Here is a 16782-nt window from a genome sequence, read left to right on the forward strand (position 1 = left end):
TGGCAGCCACCTAAAGTGTACCATATGTACTGTATACGACATATTGGTAGTAATTTCAACCACAAGTTCAAGAACGTTATGTTAAACAAGCAACTGAAGAAGTTAAGTAACTTTACATGTTTAAATTCTTGTCATGTTTTTTATTTATATTGAGATATGTCGTACATTTATGCCATTATTACTATATGCAGGTTATACAACTAGCCGGTTAGATTTTGACACTGGTTTAGAAAAATTTAAAGAATCAGGACCTCAAATAGCTGCCTAGATAGATCGCATTTCGAAAGAGAAATGGAGTATTGCATACGATGAAGGTGGCAGAAGGTTTGGTCACATGAATAAAAACTTGTTAGAGTATGTTCATAAAGTCCTTAAGGGCGGAAGAAACCTTCCTATCACGGTTCTGGTGCAGCTCACATATGCCCGATTTGTGCAATATTTTTTGACACACGGCCAAGAGGCACGTGATGAAATGACCAAGGGTAATCGTTTCACAAAAGTCTTCTGGCAAGCGTATGAGATAAATCAGCAAAATGCTGCAACACACTGGGTAAAAATTTATGACCCTCAAAAGACACGATTTGAAGTGCCAGAATCGTACAACCAAAGAACTCATCGCAGTGGAAAAAAATGGTCGGTTTCATTACCTGATCAAACATGTCAACGCGGTGAATTTACTGCTTTTAGGTACCCCTGTAGTCATGTTATAGCAGCACGCACCTCCACAAATCACGATCCAATGCAATACATTGATCCGGCTTACAGTGCCGCATATCAATGTCAAGTATACGCAAGGCAAGGGTACCCAATCAGCAATGAGGATTTTATCCCACGAAGTCAGGGACCAATTGTGATTCCAGATGTGTTGATGTGGCGTAAGAAAGGAAGGCCTAAAAGCAATCGTATACAAAACGAGATGGACATACGTGAAGGATCAACTATTCATACGCGATGTGGTTATTGTAGAGTTGTGGGCCACAATAAGCGTAACTGTCCAAGACGCCAACCTACTGAGCAGAGATAATTTGTGTAGCATTCACACTATAACATTCTATGTAACTTTGCAGATGTTTATTTTTCATTTTAGTAACACTAATATCTAAGTCATCCTTTGGTTGCAAAATAAGCGTAAATGTGTTAATTTCATATAGCAACCAAAATGTCTACAATAAAGGTAAACATATAATCGACAATAATAGCATCCAAAATAACATAAACATAAATACGGGATAAATGTCCACCGTACATCCTCCAAAATAACATAACTGTAAATACAGCCCATATATCCAACATACATCACCCAAAATAACATAACCATAAATACGGCATAAATGTCCAACATACATCACCCAAAATAACCTAAACATATATGCGATGATGTCTAATGTCCATAATAAGCTAAATGGCCATCATACATGAGCCAAAATAAGCTAAACATAAATCAACATGTCAATGGGGTCCATGATCACCATGGCAGAATTTGGTGTCATGATCGAATGGGGAAAGGTTACATCTAAATCTGGCCCCTCTCTCAGGGTTCCTTCGCACACCACCATCTTGCTCAGCTGGTCTAACATCCTCATGCGTGGGTTCCTACGTGGGGTCCTCCATCAAGGCCCGCTCAAGACTCTCTCGTGAAAACTCAGGAATAGAACTTCCCTCAACATCCTGCATATGCTGGTGGCATACGCTGTAGGGGTCACAAGAAAAAGCTCGACCCTGTATCCCTCAACAAACTCGTCCAAGCCCTGACTCGACTGTGAACTGCTCTCTCCTTGCCATATGGGAGCCTGTGTGGCCATAAATGTTGCCTCTGAACTAGCCTCTCCATGGTACTGGGGACCGAGAGGGGCTGTATGTGCATATGTACCGAAGGTAGAACCAGCTAAATAAGCTGGTGGTGGACAATACTGCGAAAAAGGACCAGATGGCCAATAGTACGGCTACAAAGGCCCTGAAGGAAAGCCTAGTGGAAAAAACAACCCAGGTGGTCGCTGGGGAAGAAAAGGCACAAACATAGGTCGGTCGGTCACTGAGGGGCAAGTGTGGTGTAAAGGATGTCCCTCAATGCGCGCTCGTTAGGATCTGTATGGCTCGTGAGGGGGTCACTGTGTGTGACGGACACTCGGTGGAGGCAAGTCCTCTCCAGGCTCAATGATCCTATTTCTTTCATGGACAACACACAAAGCCCGCTCTACCTCATGACAGAGAGACTCCATCGAGAAATCACTCTGAGACTGCTCTTGCACCATGTAGTATACAATCTCCACACGATCGGCCTATAAAAAACATAGGATTATGCGCATCAAGACATAAGGTTACATAAAAATTATGATTAAAAAAAAAATATGTACAAAACATACCACATGTGATGCCTCAGCAGCCCTCTGAGTCAGCCATCATCGGGTTACTCCCCTATACCACTGAATATATTTGTTATTAATAGATAAGTGCCCCTCACCTACAAGTGGATGAAAATTTTCCACCACTAGATGCTCTTTGTCATTCCACTGTGCAACATAAGTTGTAAACCGATCTGTCCAGTCCACATCGAGCTTTCCCATCAGGGTGGTAGAAGACATGTCAGGCGGGCAATCCACAGGGGGTGCAAGGATAGGCTGCCTAAACCCAAACTGTTTGAGCACCCTATCAGGATACTGGTACACCATGATGTGGTAATAAATAAGAGGACACACGGCCAACCATCTGCGAGACTGATCAGAACTCGACTGGTGTGCATTAAAATTACGATACAACAACCAAACAATCTCATGCCTGCGTATAACATCCCGATATCTCTCCAAGTTAGTGGATCGATGCTGCCGCCTAACATATACATTAAATCTGCATAATTAAAAAAAAATTATCAGTAATATAATTATGGCAAACATATCACATTACTAAAATCAATATGGCTCATACCTGTGACCGTATATGGCATCTGGGTCATCCACATCGGGAAGAGGAGGAGCGACTCGGCGTAAGCGCGTCCACGCCCAAAGCTATAGAAGTAATACACATCCACCCATTTCTGAGTGAGCTATGTCTGTCGCTCTAGCCAACACACGATATAGATATGCAAGTACCGCAAGACCCCAGCTAAAAGTTTCCGTGCACTGAAAATCATCAAGGAATAATAAAAATCGTACAAGCACATAACTGGAGGCGGTATCGAACAACAACCCCCCAACACACGCATGATCAGGGAGCGTATGTACATAATGCGCTGCTGCTCAGTGGCACTATGTTGGGCATAGTTACCATATGCCTCATGCAAACAACGGAGACTCAAACCCCCACCACTTAAATTTTGCCCAGCTGCTGGCACAAGTCCAAGATATTCAAGAATCAGCTGTCGCTAATTATGCTGTCCAGCCCGACCGGATACAACATAACCATCTGTGGCCAATCCCAATAGATGATGAACATCCTCCAAAGTAATTGTCATGATCTCATCGTGGGCCATATGAAACGTGTGCGCCTCAGGGCGCCAATGCTCCACGAGAGCATAAATTATCGCATGGTCAATCTGGAACAATAAATACAGGTGATGTATTGAAAAAATAACTATTAGAAAAACCTGTGAACACAAATAAACAAAACAGTATATACTCACATCATGGTTGCGCAGCCGCGCAACGTGGAAGACACCTGCCTGCCTCAACTATGGATGAATCTCCTAAGAATTGTGCTTAGGATCGTGTGTGGCTGCCATCCTGACATTAAGTCGCCGATCTGCCTCACCATTCCACACGTATGTGGATATATGCTTCTCCTGTAATGTTAGGAGAGACAGGTCAATAGGCCCGGGTGTAATCAACCTACGAGGAGATTCTGGGGATCCAGGAGGTGTGGGAGCATGGTCCTCAGGAGGCGGTGAACCATGCAGTGAATCAGGCGGGGATGCCATGAACCCTATTATAAAATATGAAATAAACAATCTTAGTCATGGTAATTATAAATATTGAGTAAAGACCCTTTTTGATCCCTAACAAAAAAACACGGTCTCTACTTTAGTCCCTTACAAAAATAAATTAGTCAGTTACTCTCTAACAAATTCAAGGTGGACCCATTTTAGTCCTTTTGAGGGACTAATATGAGTCTTTTTTGAATTTGTGAGGGACCACGATTTCAACTAAATGGGTCCAATTTGAATTTGTTAGGGACTAACTGACTAATTTATTTTTGTAAGGGACTAAAGTGGGGACCGTATTTTTTGTTAGGGACTAAAATGGGTATTTACTCTAAATATTAGTATAGCGAAAGAAACACAAATCAATGCAAACATAATACAGTAATTAACAATCGCTAAATAATATTAAACTAATTATTGTAATCAACATTAACAATGTCTCTTATCCTATAATTTCTTTATTAATAAATCCTAATAATCACAACAATATAAAAAATGAATACTACCCTAATTACCAATTACAAAAATTAACTACCCTAAAATTTACTTATTCTACTAATTTATATAATAAAAAATAATTACATTTTTATCCTATAATTTTTTATTAACAAATGCTACTAATAAAAAAGTATTAAATATGAATACTAACCTAATTACTAATTATGATAATTAACAATCGCTAAATTATATTAAACTCATTATTGTAATTAACATTAACATTGTCTCTTATCCTATTATTTCTTTATTAATAAATCCTAATAATCACAACAACATAAAAAATAAATACTACCCTAATTACTAATTACAAAAATTAACTACCCTAAAATTTTCTTATTCTACTAATTTATATAATAATAAAAATAATTACATTTTTATCCTGTAATTTTTTATAAACAAATGCTACTAATAAAAAAATATTAAATATAAATACTAACCTAGTTACTAATTACGATAATTAACAATCACTAAATTATATTAAACTAATTATTGTAATTAACATTAAGAATGTCTCATATCCTATAATTTGTTTATTAATAAATTCTAATAATCACAATAATATAAAAAATAAATACTACCGTAATTACTAATTACAAAAATTAACTACCTAAAATTTACTTATTCTACTAATTTACATTATAAAAAAAATAATTGCATTTTTATCCTATACTTTTTTATTAACAAATGCTAATAATGACAACAGTATCAAAATTAAATACTAAACTAATTACTAATTAAAATAATTAACTACAATACAAAATTAACTTATAATACTAATTCATCTAGTAAATATTATTAATGTCATCTATCCTATGATTTTTAATATTAGCACATGCTAATAATAAAAAAACAAAAAACAAAAAATAGAAACTAACCTCAAAAAGCAAGTCCACAATTAGAGAGCCAAATCCGCAGACAGAAAAATCTTGTAGAGAGAGATAGAGATGCTGAAAGTGATGGGGGTGGGGTTTTATAGAAATTCGACTGCAGGTTTCTCGCTGGACTGACCAACGCGAATGTTGTGAAGATGACACGTGTATGACATGCATCAGGGAGCGGTACGGTTCCTACCAATCTAGCTGGACTGACCAGCGCGAATGGTGGGAAGATGACACGTGGACAACTTTTCAGAATGTGCAGACTGGTTGATTGACAACCCATTCTCGCTTGTCAGACCAGCGAGAATGGGGCACTATGGTTGATTGCCACGTGTCTGGTTCCAATCTCGCTTGGTAATGTAGCGAGATTGTGACGTGGCATTTTGGAAAATTTTGATTGGTGCGTGGCATATCGATAATATTTTATCAAAGGTGTGTTACTTTGGTCAATGTCCCCACTAATGGTGTATTGAAGTGTATTTACTCACTTATTCATGTATAGAGTCCTATATAAGGAAAAGACTTACATGAAAGATTTGATAATGAATGAATTTATAAGTTAATGATATTTCTATACTTTCTAATTGTTCTTTCTTTGATCTTCACATTTTTTTCTTTCTTCATTTTTCTTTCTCTATTTCTTTCCTTTTATTTTATGACACGTTATCAACACGATAGCCTCTATCAATTAAAGTCAAAAGGTTTTTACAAAAGTAAATTTTGTCCACAAGGTAGGTATTCATTTGTGTGTTCTTTTATCAATTTCTAATTATTCTTTTTCTACCAATTCTCCATTTTCATTTTTGTTTCTATTCCTGAAGTGGCAATGGGTGTTTGACAACCTATATAATTCCACTCTTGAAGTAGATGTGAGTGTTTGAAAAATATTATTGGAGATTTGATAGCTTATATCACTGTGCTACTGAAGTAGCAATTTAGTGTTTGAGATAAGATAGCCTAATCAAACATATGTCAAGTAAAAATTATTTGCATCAGTAAATTTTTAATTTACAAGAACATTATAAACTTCTAGTATTCAATAACTTTATTAATATTTTTGATATGATACATTTTGAACAATAAATTTTTTCAGCTTAATAGTATATAGGATATTAATGCTATGCATGAGATTTATTTATCTAAGTAACTAGCTTATTTAAAGCCTCCAAACAAATTCGTACTATCACATATTCTAATTTATTTTTAATTCCTATATATGGAATCAAATATATTATCTTGAGTCAATAAATAAATATACTAAAAATAATATCTTAAGTAATACACTTAAAATATCACAAACTAATAAAGAAAAGATAAATATATATAAATCACATGCATGTGACATGCCAAGTTTAAATTACTAATACTAACTATTTTCCTTCGTCAAAATATTTTATCAATCAAGATATTTCAATAGTCATCCACATATAAAATTTATGTGTCAATATATGATATATCATTGTTTGTTGAAATTTTCATTGTGCTTGGCGCTAGAACATAAATAATTCTTTTTTCCATTTTTAATAGAGAATAAAATATGATGCTTATTTTTTTTTTTGTATAAAATTCATGTGTGCTTTAAAATATATCATTGTTTGTTAAAATATTCACTGTGCCGATGCTATAATATAAATAATTTTTTTTTTACATTGGATATTATGCTTACTTTTTTATGGCTACTAGCTCTACCAACTTCTTTCAAATACTATTAAATCAGAATATCAAGAAAAAAAAATCATAATTAATTGATATTTTAATCATATAATATTAAAAATAAGTACACAATGTATGTGTATGTATGAAAAAATAAATATAACCTTTTGTTTAAGAGAAAAAAAAAAACTTCTCATACAATGTATATTGCCGAGAAACAAGCCCAAGTACCGAAATACAAAGGCTGTGCCTAATTTGTTTAGGACAACGGACAATGCCTCGTCATTAAATGATAGTAGACAGTAACAGTAGAACGTGGTTGTCACTTGTCAACACTAAATACTAAAATGGTTTGGGCTGGGCTTTGGCCTTCTTAGCCTAAACTTACGTAAAAAAATATTTAACTTACTTGACTTATTGGAGATTTTATTTATAGGTCAAGTCTGATTTATTTTAAAAAATTAAAGAGCCTTGTAGGCCTCCCTCATGATATATTTTTAAAAAAAAATTTAACAATTTTTAAAATATTCGCTTTACATTACAAGTCATTATTAATGTGTTCATAAATTGCTGCATTTTTTTACACGAGATATAAATTTCACTAGTGAACATTAAAATTTTTACAATAGTAAAAAAAAAACTAAAAAAAATATGCTGAGCAAAGTTCTATTCATGCATGTATACTTCTCATAAAAAATAATAAATGACAAACAAAAGCCACGTGATTTTTCTCTTATTGAAAGCCAAATAGTAACATACCAAAATTCAAACAAAACAGCTCCAAAATGAATCATGTCTGAATTCTTGACAAGATTCATCGTCATCGTGGACACAGTTGGTGTCCAATCATTTTTGTTTTCTTGGTATTGTCTCGTGCGAGATCATATTGGTCAGAGCTGGTAAAGTGGGCGGCCCGTCTCGTCCCGTCTCACCCCGCCATCAATTCGTCAAAAAATGAGTCAGTCCAGCCCACTCCGCTTTTGAAAATGGGTTGAAAAACTCAACTCGTCCCGCCTCGTTTGGCGGGTTGACCCGTCAGTTCGAGCCTATTTTATACTGACCCGCATCGGCCAGCCTATGTCCGCCTTCAACCCGCCAAAAAATGAGTCCGCCCCACATTTGAGAAGAATTAAAAAACTCAATATGTCTTGCCCGACGGGTTGGACGGATTGACCCGCCGAGCCGAACTCGTTTTGCCCGCTGTAATATTGACGCATGCAAATATTAAAAACAGCATATGAATAAGAAAAGTCCACGATGTTTAAAAATATCCCAACAATAACAAAAGGCTTTGGTTTATAAATAACAGGTCCCAAGCTCGAGGCAATATGGCTAATGATCACGAAATCAACGCACCTCTAAGTATGCACCTTCACTTTCTCTCAACTTTCAATTTTCTTTCTCTAAACGCACCGTTTTTATTTTTGACGAGATCTAAACACTAATTTATTAATTTTCAGTTCAAAGAAAAAGGCACCACAACAACGACCATGCCGCCGGTTCCCAACCGGAGAACTCACCGGAGGGAGAGAATTCTCCGATCGAACAGGTGGCGCTCACGGTTCCGGTCACCGACGATCCAGCGCTTCCTACCTTCACTTTCCGAACATGGATTTTGGGAACTTTAGCTTGTGTTCTTCTCTCATTCCTCAACCAATTCTTCGGCTACCGCCGAGAGCCGCTTTCCGTGACGGCGATCTCGGCGCAGATCGCGGTGGTGCCGCTGGGACACCTGATGGCGTCGACGGTGACGAAGCGAGTGTTCTTGAAGGGGAAGAGGTGGGAGTTCACGCTGAATCCGGGGAAATTCAACGTGAAGGAGCACGTGCTCATCACCATCTTCGCCAATTCAGGAGCTGCTAGCGTTTACGCTATTCATTTCGTGAGCGCCGTCAAAGTGTTTTACCGGAAGGAGATTTCGATTTTTGTGGCGTTACTAGTGGTTATAACGACGCAGGTGTTGGGATTCGGTTGGGCCGGCGTTTTCCGGCGGTACCTGGTGGAGCCCGCCGCCATGTGGTGGCCACAAAATCTCGTGCAGGTCTCGCTTTTCAGGTACGTGCACAGCATAATACACATTGGTAGATTTGGTCACTGCTCTCTCTTTTGTTCAATTATTGTCTATTGATATTAACCTTATGAGTAGACAGAACTTTGGCCTTTCTTCTACGTTTTCTAGTCAAAAAGTTAACACGCACACATAATTACTACCGAAATAAGTTGAAACTATTGATAATTTTAAAGGAAATATAAGAATTATGATATTAAAGTTATTTATTTTATTGACATGGTTATAAGTATAAAAAAATAATTTTAAAATATTACAATTATATATTTTTTGAAATACATAATTAAAAACGATTTACAAAACAAAGAAAATGTCCCGTAACAGAATATCCGACGGATTCTAATTTTAAATACTAGTAATTTTTTTGAATTAAATTATATCATACGTTTTTATAAATTTACGAAGTTTTTATAACTTAAAAGTTTCTAACGGAATGATTTATCAAAATAATAGAATTTTAAAATTTATTTATCAATCTAATATAGTTTAAAAATTGTTAATTAAAATTTTTGATCAAATTTAATTATGTGAGTCCCATAAAGTGACAAGTGTCACCAACAGATTTATTGTGATACTTTGATCAGGAAGGTTCCGTTGTAGTGTCGCCTAGTTGGGTTCTTATATATAGTTAATTTGATCAAATTTAACCGAGACAAGATTTTTGACTTGCATATAAAATTAAATTTTTTTACTTTTTATCTGATGATTTTTATATATTTAACGAATAAAGTTTATTCAGTTATATTTATTAATTAATTATTAATTTTAAATAAACTATAACCATCAATGCACGAAAATCTATAATTAAGATAAAAATAGGCCTTTTTAATTTAGACCGGAGTTAAAAAATTCTCACCTAGTGGGCAGCAATTGCTGAATTTAATTATTAATTTGTAAATAGTTTTAAATTATATTACATTGCTAAATAATTTTTAAAATCATATTATATGGTATTTCTGAAAATTCTTACGTAAAATGTTATTCACTTAAAGTCGTTAAATTTTCATTACTTCTTATTAAATTAACTTATTTAAAAATTTATTTTATTATAATTCATTAGTAAATATTATTGTAAACTTTCGCTTAGATTGAGAATATGCTTTTGAGACTCAATTTCAATATGAAAATTGAGAACCCCTTTATTTTACCTTTTAATATATAAAGGGAAATCAATCTTATTAGTATTATCATTTTATATATCTTTTAGAATCCTTTTACTTATTAAATGAATATTGGTCTTCGTTTCAATATGTTAATTTAATATATTTTATTCATTTATACAATTGCTTTCAATTGTATAATTTATTTACCTTATCACGAGTTATTTTGTATTTCATATTTACCATATGGTTGACTGTTTATTATCTTATAATAATTACAAAAAGGAAAACTAATGCTATAAAGTCTAACTATGTGCAAAAACTGTTTTACAAAAAAGGGACAAACTTTCGCAATTTTTTTTTTTTTTTACATGATTGATTATCACTAGAATTTACTAATTGTATATGAAAATATGAATAGCCTTTTGCCAGATATAATCCGCATGCATGCATGCGAGACTAAAATTTACCGAAAATGTGCTCGACTTTAAAGCCATTTGTTTGATAGTATGAGAAACTTAGGGATTAAATATCATCTTCACTAATGTGAAATTCTTTTAAATTAAATTTTCCTCCCTTGTTGAAATGTAAAATTTATTCCACTGCCCATGTCATTATTTGGCTTGGGGTTACCTTCTAGCATGCCCCTATAAATGTTAGAGAAAGGCTAGTTGCACAGTCACTTGTGCATAAACTATGCACTATTTTATTCATGTGATTGCTTCTAGTTCTAAGTAACGTTACCAACTTGAGGATCTCAGCTCATTTAATCCTATCAAATTTATGATCAATAGTAATTATATGACTGCTAATTCCATGTTTCCCAATAAATTTACAGTTCATGCACAACCTATTGAATTTCAGGGCGCTGCATGAGAAAGAGGAAAGGCCAAAGGGCGGGTTAACTCGGAATCAGTTCTTCCTTGTAGCATTTGTTTGCAGTTTTGCTTATTATGTCTTTCCAGGCTACTTGTTCCCAATGTTAACATCACTTTCCTGGATCTGTTGGATGTTTCCCACTTCCATTATAGCACAACAGTTAGGTTCAGGGCTGCATGGTCTTGGACTTGGGGCTATTGGTTTTGACTGGTCTAGTATATGTGCTTATCTTGGTAGCCCTCTGGCCAGTCCGTGGTTTGCTACGGCTAACATTGCTGCTGGTTTTGCCATTTTCATGTATGTCATTACGCCCTTTGCTTATGGGCTCAATCTTTACAACGCAAGAAGATTTCCCATATTTTCAGATGATTTATTCATGTCCAATGGTCAAAAATACAACATCTCAGCTATTATAGACTCCAAGTTTCACCTTGACATGGAAGCTTTTGAACGGGAAGGCCCTCTTTATCTTAGCACCATCTTTGCTATGTCATATGGAATTGGTTTTGCTTGCCTTTCTGCAACCATAGCTCATGTATTGCTCTTCCATGGGAGGTAAGTCAAGCTTTTACTAGTTCTATACTCTTTTTCTATTGAAACTTTTTGTAAACTATCGGGTCACTGATTGAAGTAAGTGTTTAATTTAATGATGCAGTGAAATATTGCAGCTAAGTAAGTCTGCTTTCCAAGAGAAGGAGATAGATATACACACGAAGATCATGAGAAAATATTATAAACAAGTTCCTGAATGGTGGTTTGTTTGCATTCTGTTGTTCAACATCACAGCAACTATATTTGTATGTGAGTATTACAACGATCAACTCCAGCTGCCATGGTGGGGTGTGGTATTAGCCTGTGTTGTTGCCATATCATTTACTCTTCCTGTTGGAGTAATCAGAGCCACAACAAATCAGGTACATCCAATGTTATAAAATTCATTGTAACACTAAAATTTAATGATAATTTCTGTGTTGCACTGATGCAACAAGTAGGTGACAGGTGCTGGGCAGTTGGATTTTGCCTAAGAACTAAATTCTGTTTGCTCCAAATTCAATCCAGTGGTTCATAAACTGTCACTCTAGCAGTGGTACTGGTGCAACTAAATTGGTGTTTGCATCATGTAATTGGTCAAACTTTAATGGTTGAATGTGAATCCTTCAAAAAAGTATTGGTGCTACCTCTTATATTCGAAGTACTGCATATGACCTGAAATAGTTTGATTTTGTCCATTGTATTATCAACCGCATGTCCTAACAATAACAAATTTTCCTTTCTGAAAAGGCACCGGGTTTGAATGTTATAACAGAGTACATAATTGGATACATCTACCCGGGATATCCTGTTGCTAACATGTTGTTTAAAGTGTACGGGAACGTGAGTATGAAGCAGGCGATTTTCTTTTTGCAAGATTTTAAGCTTGGCCATTACATGAAGATTCCTCCTAGAGCAATGTTCGTAGCACAGGTTAGCACACACAGTCTCCCTCGTCAGAGAAAACAGATAGAAGTGACTTTTTATGCTATAATATTACCTTTCTGCTTCTAAATGGTCTTGTAAGTAATTATAATTCCCTTGCTTGCCTTATTTCCTCTTTAGGTAATTGGCACCATGATAGCCGCATTGGTGCATTTAGTAACAGCATGGTGGCTCATGAAAACTGTTCCAAATTTATGCGATAGAGAGTTGCTTCCAGCAGGGAGTCCATGGACTTGCCCTAATGATCATGTATTCTATGACGCGTCTGTGATATGGGGTTTGATAGGTCCTCGCAGAATTTTTGGAGATCTTGGACACTACTCAGCCGTTAACTGGTTTTTCTTGGCTGGGGCTATTGCTCCTTTCTTAGTTTGGCTAGCACACAAAGCCTTCCCTGATAAACAATGGATTAGACTTATCACTATGCCTGTGCTCTTGGGAGCATTATCTGACATGCCTCCTGCTACAGCAGTAAACTACTCTAGTTGGGTTCTTGTTGGATTTGCCTCAGGGTTTATTGCTTACCGCTACTACCGTGGTTGGTGGAGCCGACACAACTATGTCTTATCTGGGGCACTTGATGCTGGATTAGCCTTCATGGGGGTTTTGCTCTACTTGTGTTTGGGGATGGAGCAGATCAACCTAAATTGGTGGGGCAGCGACTCGGATGGATGCCCATTAGCTTCATGTCCAACTGCTCCAGGTGTCAAATCTGAAGGGTGTCCTCTTTACTAAGTTTGTAAGTGACATTATTGTAGTTTTGGCAGTAGCTGAGATGTATATAAATGTTTGCATAAATTATTCATTCTTCGATGTATGTAGAGGTTGTGTGTAAATTTTGTAAAATATTTGGTTCGATTATGAACGCTGATGTTATTGAATAACAGAATCCAGAGAAATTGAAGAAGAAACATTTTTGTATTACTGGAAAAATCTACGTGAATTTACAGAGAGTATGTGTCCAAATATATCATGGCTCCTATAACAGAATCAGCATTCTGTTTCCGTAAATTGTGGTGGATAGTTGTAACTAACAGTGAGGTGGCAATACAAGGCAAATTGAATAAACCAAATAACAAAGGACTTAATACAGAAAAAGAAAAGAAACGTGACAGAATATGCTAAAACTCTCCCTCAAGATGGAGAGTGTATGTTGAGAACTCCCATCTTGGAGAGAATGGAAAAGAAAAGACCAGGAGAAAGTGCTTTAGTGAGAATGTCAGCCAGTTGTTGAACAGAAGGTACAACAAAGGTGTGAAGTTTTCCTTTAGTGATTTGTTCGCGGACTATGTGGCAGTCAATGTCAATATGCTTCGTGCGTTCATGGAAGATCGGATTAGCCGCAATATGGAGGGCAGCCTGATTGTCACAAAATAAGTGGGCAGCAGTAGAATGAGTCACATGGAGATCCTTAAGTAAACCAAATAGCCAAAGAAGTTCACAAGTGGCATTGGCCATTGATCTGTATTTGGCCTCAGCAGATGAACGGGAGACTGTAGGTTGTTTCTTCGACTTCCAGGAAATAAGGGATTCACCAAGAAATATACAATAGCCAGTAACAGATCGTCTACTGTGAGTACAAGCAGCCCAATCAGAGTCAGAAAATGCATTCAGCTGAATATGAGAATTGGCAGAAAATAAAAGGCCTTGATCAGCAGTGCATTTCAAATAAGCAAGTATACGGTGCACAGCTTGCATGTGAGGCACTCGAGGGGCAGTCATGAACTGACTCAGCCTGTTAACAGCAAAAGACAGATCTGGACGAGTGATGTTCAGGTAAAGAAGCTTGCCAATGATGCGTCTGTAGGGAGTAGGGTCAGGTAGAAGTTCTCCAGCATCAGATGACAATTTTAAGTTGGCTTCCATTGGAGTGGTTTGAGGCTTGCAGCCAATAACACCATAATCTTGCAGAATATTTAATATGTATTGACGCTGACTTAGATGAATGCCTTGATGAGAACGTGCCACTTCAAGGCCTAAAAAATATTTAAGTGCTCCCAGATTTTTTAATCGAAACTTGCTGTTTAGAGAGGCAGTAATATTGGTCAAAGCAATAGAATCATTAGAAGCAAGAATGATATCATGAACATAAACCAATATAGCAATGAAATAAGTATCAGTGAACTTTGTAAAAAGTGAGTGATCAGAGCAAGATTGATTAAAACCAATGGAGATCAAAGTGCCAGAGAGTTTGGAGAACCATTGGCGAGAAGATTGCCTGAGTCCATAAATGGATTTCTTAAGATGGCAAACTGCATTTTGAGGTAAACACTCCCCCTTACCAGTGTAACCCGAGGGGAGGGACATGTAGACTTCTTCCATAAGGTCACCATGCAAAAAAGCATTGTTGACGTCTAATTGAAGTAAATGCCAATTATGAATGGCAGCAAGTGACAATAGCACACAGACAGTGGTGATTTTTGCCACAGGAGAGAAGGTTTCCATGAAATCAATACCTTGTTGGGAGAAACCTTTAGCAACCAAGCGGGCTTTGTATCTTTCAAGGTTGCCATCAGATTTGTATTTGACCCGATAAACCCATTTACAACCAATGAGTTTTTTACCTGAAGGAAGAGAGACTATGCTCTAAGTGTTGTTATGCTCCAAAGCAGAGATCTCATCAGACATAGCTGCACACCATTCTGGAAGTTGGGAGGCTTCTGAGAATGTAGAGGGCTTAAAATGAGAGGAAAGGGCATTGACAAAAGCATGGTGAGGTGAGGAAAGCTTGGTGTAAGAGAGGTAATTGGATATGGGATGTGCAGTGGAAGAACAAACATAGTCCAGTAAATGAGGTGGTGGTTTTCGGATGCGAGCAGGAAGGGAAGAAGGAAGATGTGAAGCTTCAGTGGTAGATGTTGAAGTTGAAGAGGGAATAGGAGTTTGTAATGGTGATAGAGATGCAAAGGGAAAAATAGACTTATGAAAAACTACATCTCTAAACACAATAATGCGATTAGTAGAAAGATCAAGGAGTTTGTATCCTTTGTAACCAGAAGTATATCCAAGAAAGACTGCGGGAAGGGCACATGTAGAGAATTTGTGACGTGTACGAAGAAGAGTAGAAGGGTAGCAAAGGCAGCCAAAGACTCTCAGGTGTGAGTATGATGGAACTGTATTGGACAATAATTCAAAAGGTGTTTTATGAGACAGAAGAGGGGATGGTGTACGATTGATAAGATAAGAGGCAGTTTGGACACAATCAGTCCAATAGGGCAGAGGGACCTGGGATTGAAAATGCAGAGCTTGTGCAACGTTTAAAAGGTGTTGGTGTTTTCTTTCCACAACAGAATTCTGTTGTGGTCGTTCCACACAAGAATGAAAAAGATTAATGCCTTTGTTGTGAAAAAAATCAGTTAAACAAAACTCAGGTGCATTATCACAGCGAATAGCTTTGATAGATTTGGAATATTGAGTAAAAACCAGAGAATGAAATTGAGGGAAAATGATGGTCCTCAAAAGTTGAGGCCCATTAAGTGTAAATTGTTCTACAAAACCCATGTTTGGTTATAAATCACTCCCCTCAACCTTCTTCTTTTCATATAGAGCAACTGTTTTGAATAGTGGACCAGAGCAATGCTGAAAGTGGGAATTAAGGTAGACCTGGAGCAAATATAACATTATCTTTTTCACATATGACTATTGGGTTAGTTTGCTTTGTTCAGGACACCTAAGGCCCATCAAAAGGAACCACAAAATGAAGAGAGAAGAAGGAGGGTTGCGCAGAAAGGAAAAAGAAGTCTGCTATAGTACAACAGCAGTCAAAGGAAGCAATGGGGAGCCGCCACGTCAGCTACAACAGAGAAGGTGGAGGTGCTGCCTCTGCTACAGTACGAAAGCAAAGAAGCTGAGCAATGGGGAGCCGCCACGTCAGCTACAGCAGAAGGAGTGGAGGTGCCTCCCTGAATCTGATACTCCTACTCACAAAGGGAGCCAAAAGCAAGGGGGACCACTTCCATTTAAGGCCAAGCTGGCAAGAAGCAAAGCTACCATTAGAGAGGATTTAGACAAAGCACGACCCTTGATGAAAGGAACAATGGAGATCAAATGAAGAACCCTATAAAAGGAACAAGCAATCCTCATAAAGGGGATCATCAGCACCCATCCTAGGACTCGTTATCTCTTTGTTTTCTTTTTTGTAAAAATGCTCACTAGGAGCTAACTTCCTCTAAGTAGGTGAGGGTTTCATAGAAGTAATCCCTTTTGTCTTAGGATAGTTTTGTAAGGAACACATATTTTATAAATGAATTTTGAGTTGCTCTTTGGTTTAATTTATTGATTTTGTGAAACCCTTTGGGCTGGCAACCTCATCCCGGG

The 16782-nt window shown here is 36.8% G+C and overlaps 3 protein-coding genes across 3 annotated transcripts; all 3 read left to right on the plus strand.

Moving 5' to 3' along the window:
* Positions 1–472: 472 nt before the first annotated feature.
* On the plus strand, positions 473–1024 carry LOC133301544 (uncharacterized). The gene has a single exon (XM_061501189.1). It carries the CDS (start codon positions 473–475, stop codon positions 1022–1024), a length of 552 nt encoding a protein of 183 aa, XP_061357173.1.
* Positions 1025–8270: 7246 nt separating this feature from the next.
* Positions 8271–9146, plus strand: LOC133301545 (oligopeptide transporter 7-like). Its single transcript, XM_061501190.1, has 3 exons — positions 8271–8304; positions 8403–8997; positions 9089–9146. The coding sequence occupies exons 1-3, from the start codon at positions 8271–8273 to the stop codon at positions 9144–9146; spliced, it is 687 nt and encodes a 228-aa protein (XP_061357174.1).
* On the plus strand, positions 8896–13404 carry LOC133301540 (oligopeptide transporter 7-like). The gene is made up of 5 exons (XM_061501184.1): positions 8896–8997; positions 10949–11544; positions 11645–11903; positions 12271–12453; positions 12586–13404. The coding sequence occupies exons 2-5, from the start codon at positions 10952–10954 to the stop codon at positions 13198–13200; spliced, it is 1650 nt and encodes a 549-aa protein (XP_061357168.1). The 5' UTR covers positions 8896–8997; positions 10949–10951; the 3' UTR covers positions 13201–13404.
* Positions 13405–16782: the final 3378 nt, after the last annotated feature.

The sequence above is a fragment of the Gastrolobium bilobum genome, unplaced genomic scaffold, assembly GCF_033153095.1.
Source record: "Gastrolobium bilobum isolate Gb01-03AN ecotype WA unplaced genomic scaffold, APGP_CSIRO_Gbil_v1 utg51140, whole genome shotgun sequence".
In the NCBI taxonomy this organism is placed as follows: domain Eukaryota; kingdom Viridiplantae; phylum Streptophyta; class Magnoliopsida; order Fabales; family Fabaceae; genus Gastrolobium; species Gastrolobium bilobum.

Excerpts from the sequence above, each read along its gene's own strand:
- LOC133301544 (XM_061501189.1), top strand. The coding sequence starts at position 473 with ATGACCAAGGGTAATCGTTTCACAAAAGTCTTCTGGCAAGCGTATGAG.
- LOC133301545 (XM_061501190.1), top strand. The coding sequence starts at position 8,271 with ATGGCTAATGATCACGAAATCAACGCACCTCTAA. Across the intron at positions 8,305-8,402 it reads CGAAATCAACGCACCTCTAA|TTCAAAGAAAAAGGCACCAC; the intron begins GTATGCACCTTC and ends ATTAATTTTCAG. Across the intron at positions 8,998-9,088 it reads GTGCAGGTCTCGCTTTTCAG|ACAGAACTTTGGCCTTTCTT; the intron begins GTACGTGCACAG and ends CCTTATGAGTAG.
- LOC133301540 (XM_061501184.1), top strand. The coding sequence starts at position 10,952 with ATGCACAACCTATTGAATTTCAGGGCGCTGCATGAGAAAGAGGAAAGG. Across the intron at positions 11,545-11,644 it reads GTATTGCTCTTCCATGGGAG|TGAAATATTGCAGCTAAGTA; the intron begins GTAAGTCAAGCT and ends TTAATGATGCAG. Across the intron at positions 12,454-12,585 it reads GAGCAATGTTCGTAGCACAG|GTAATTGGCACCATGATAGC; the intron begins GTTAGCACACAC and ends TTTCCTCTTTAG.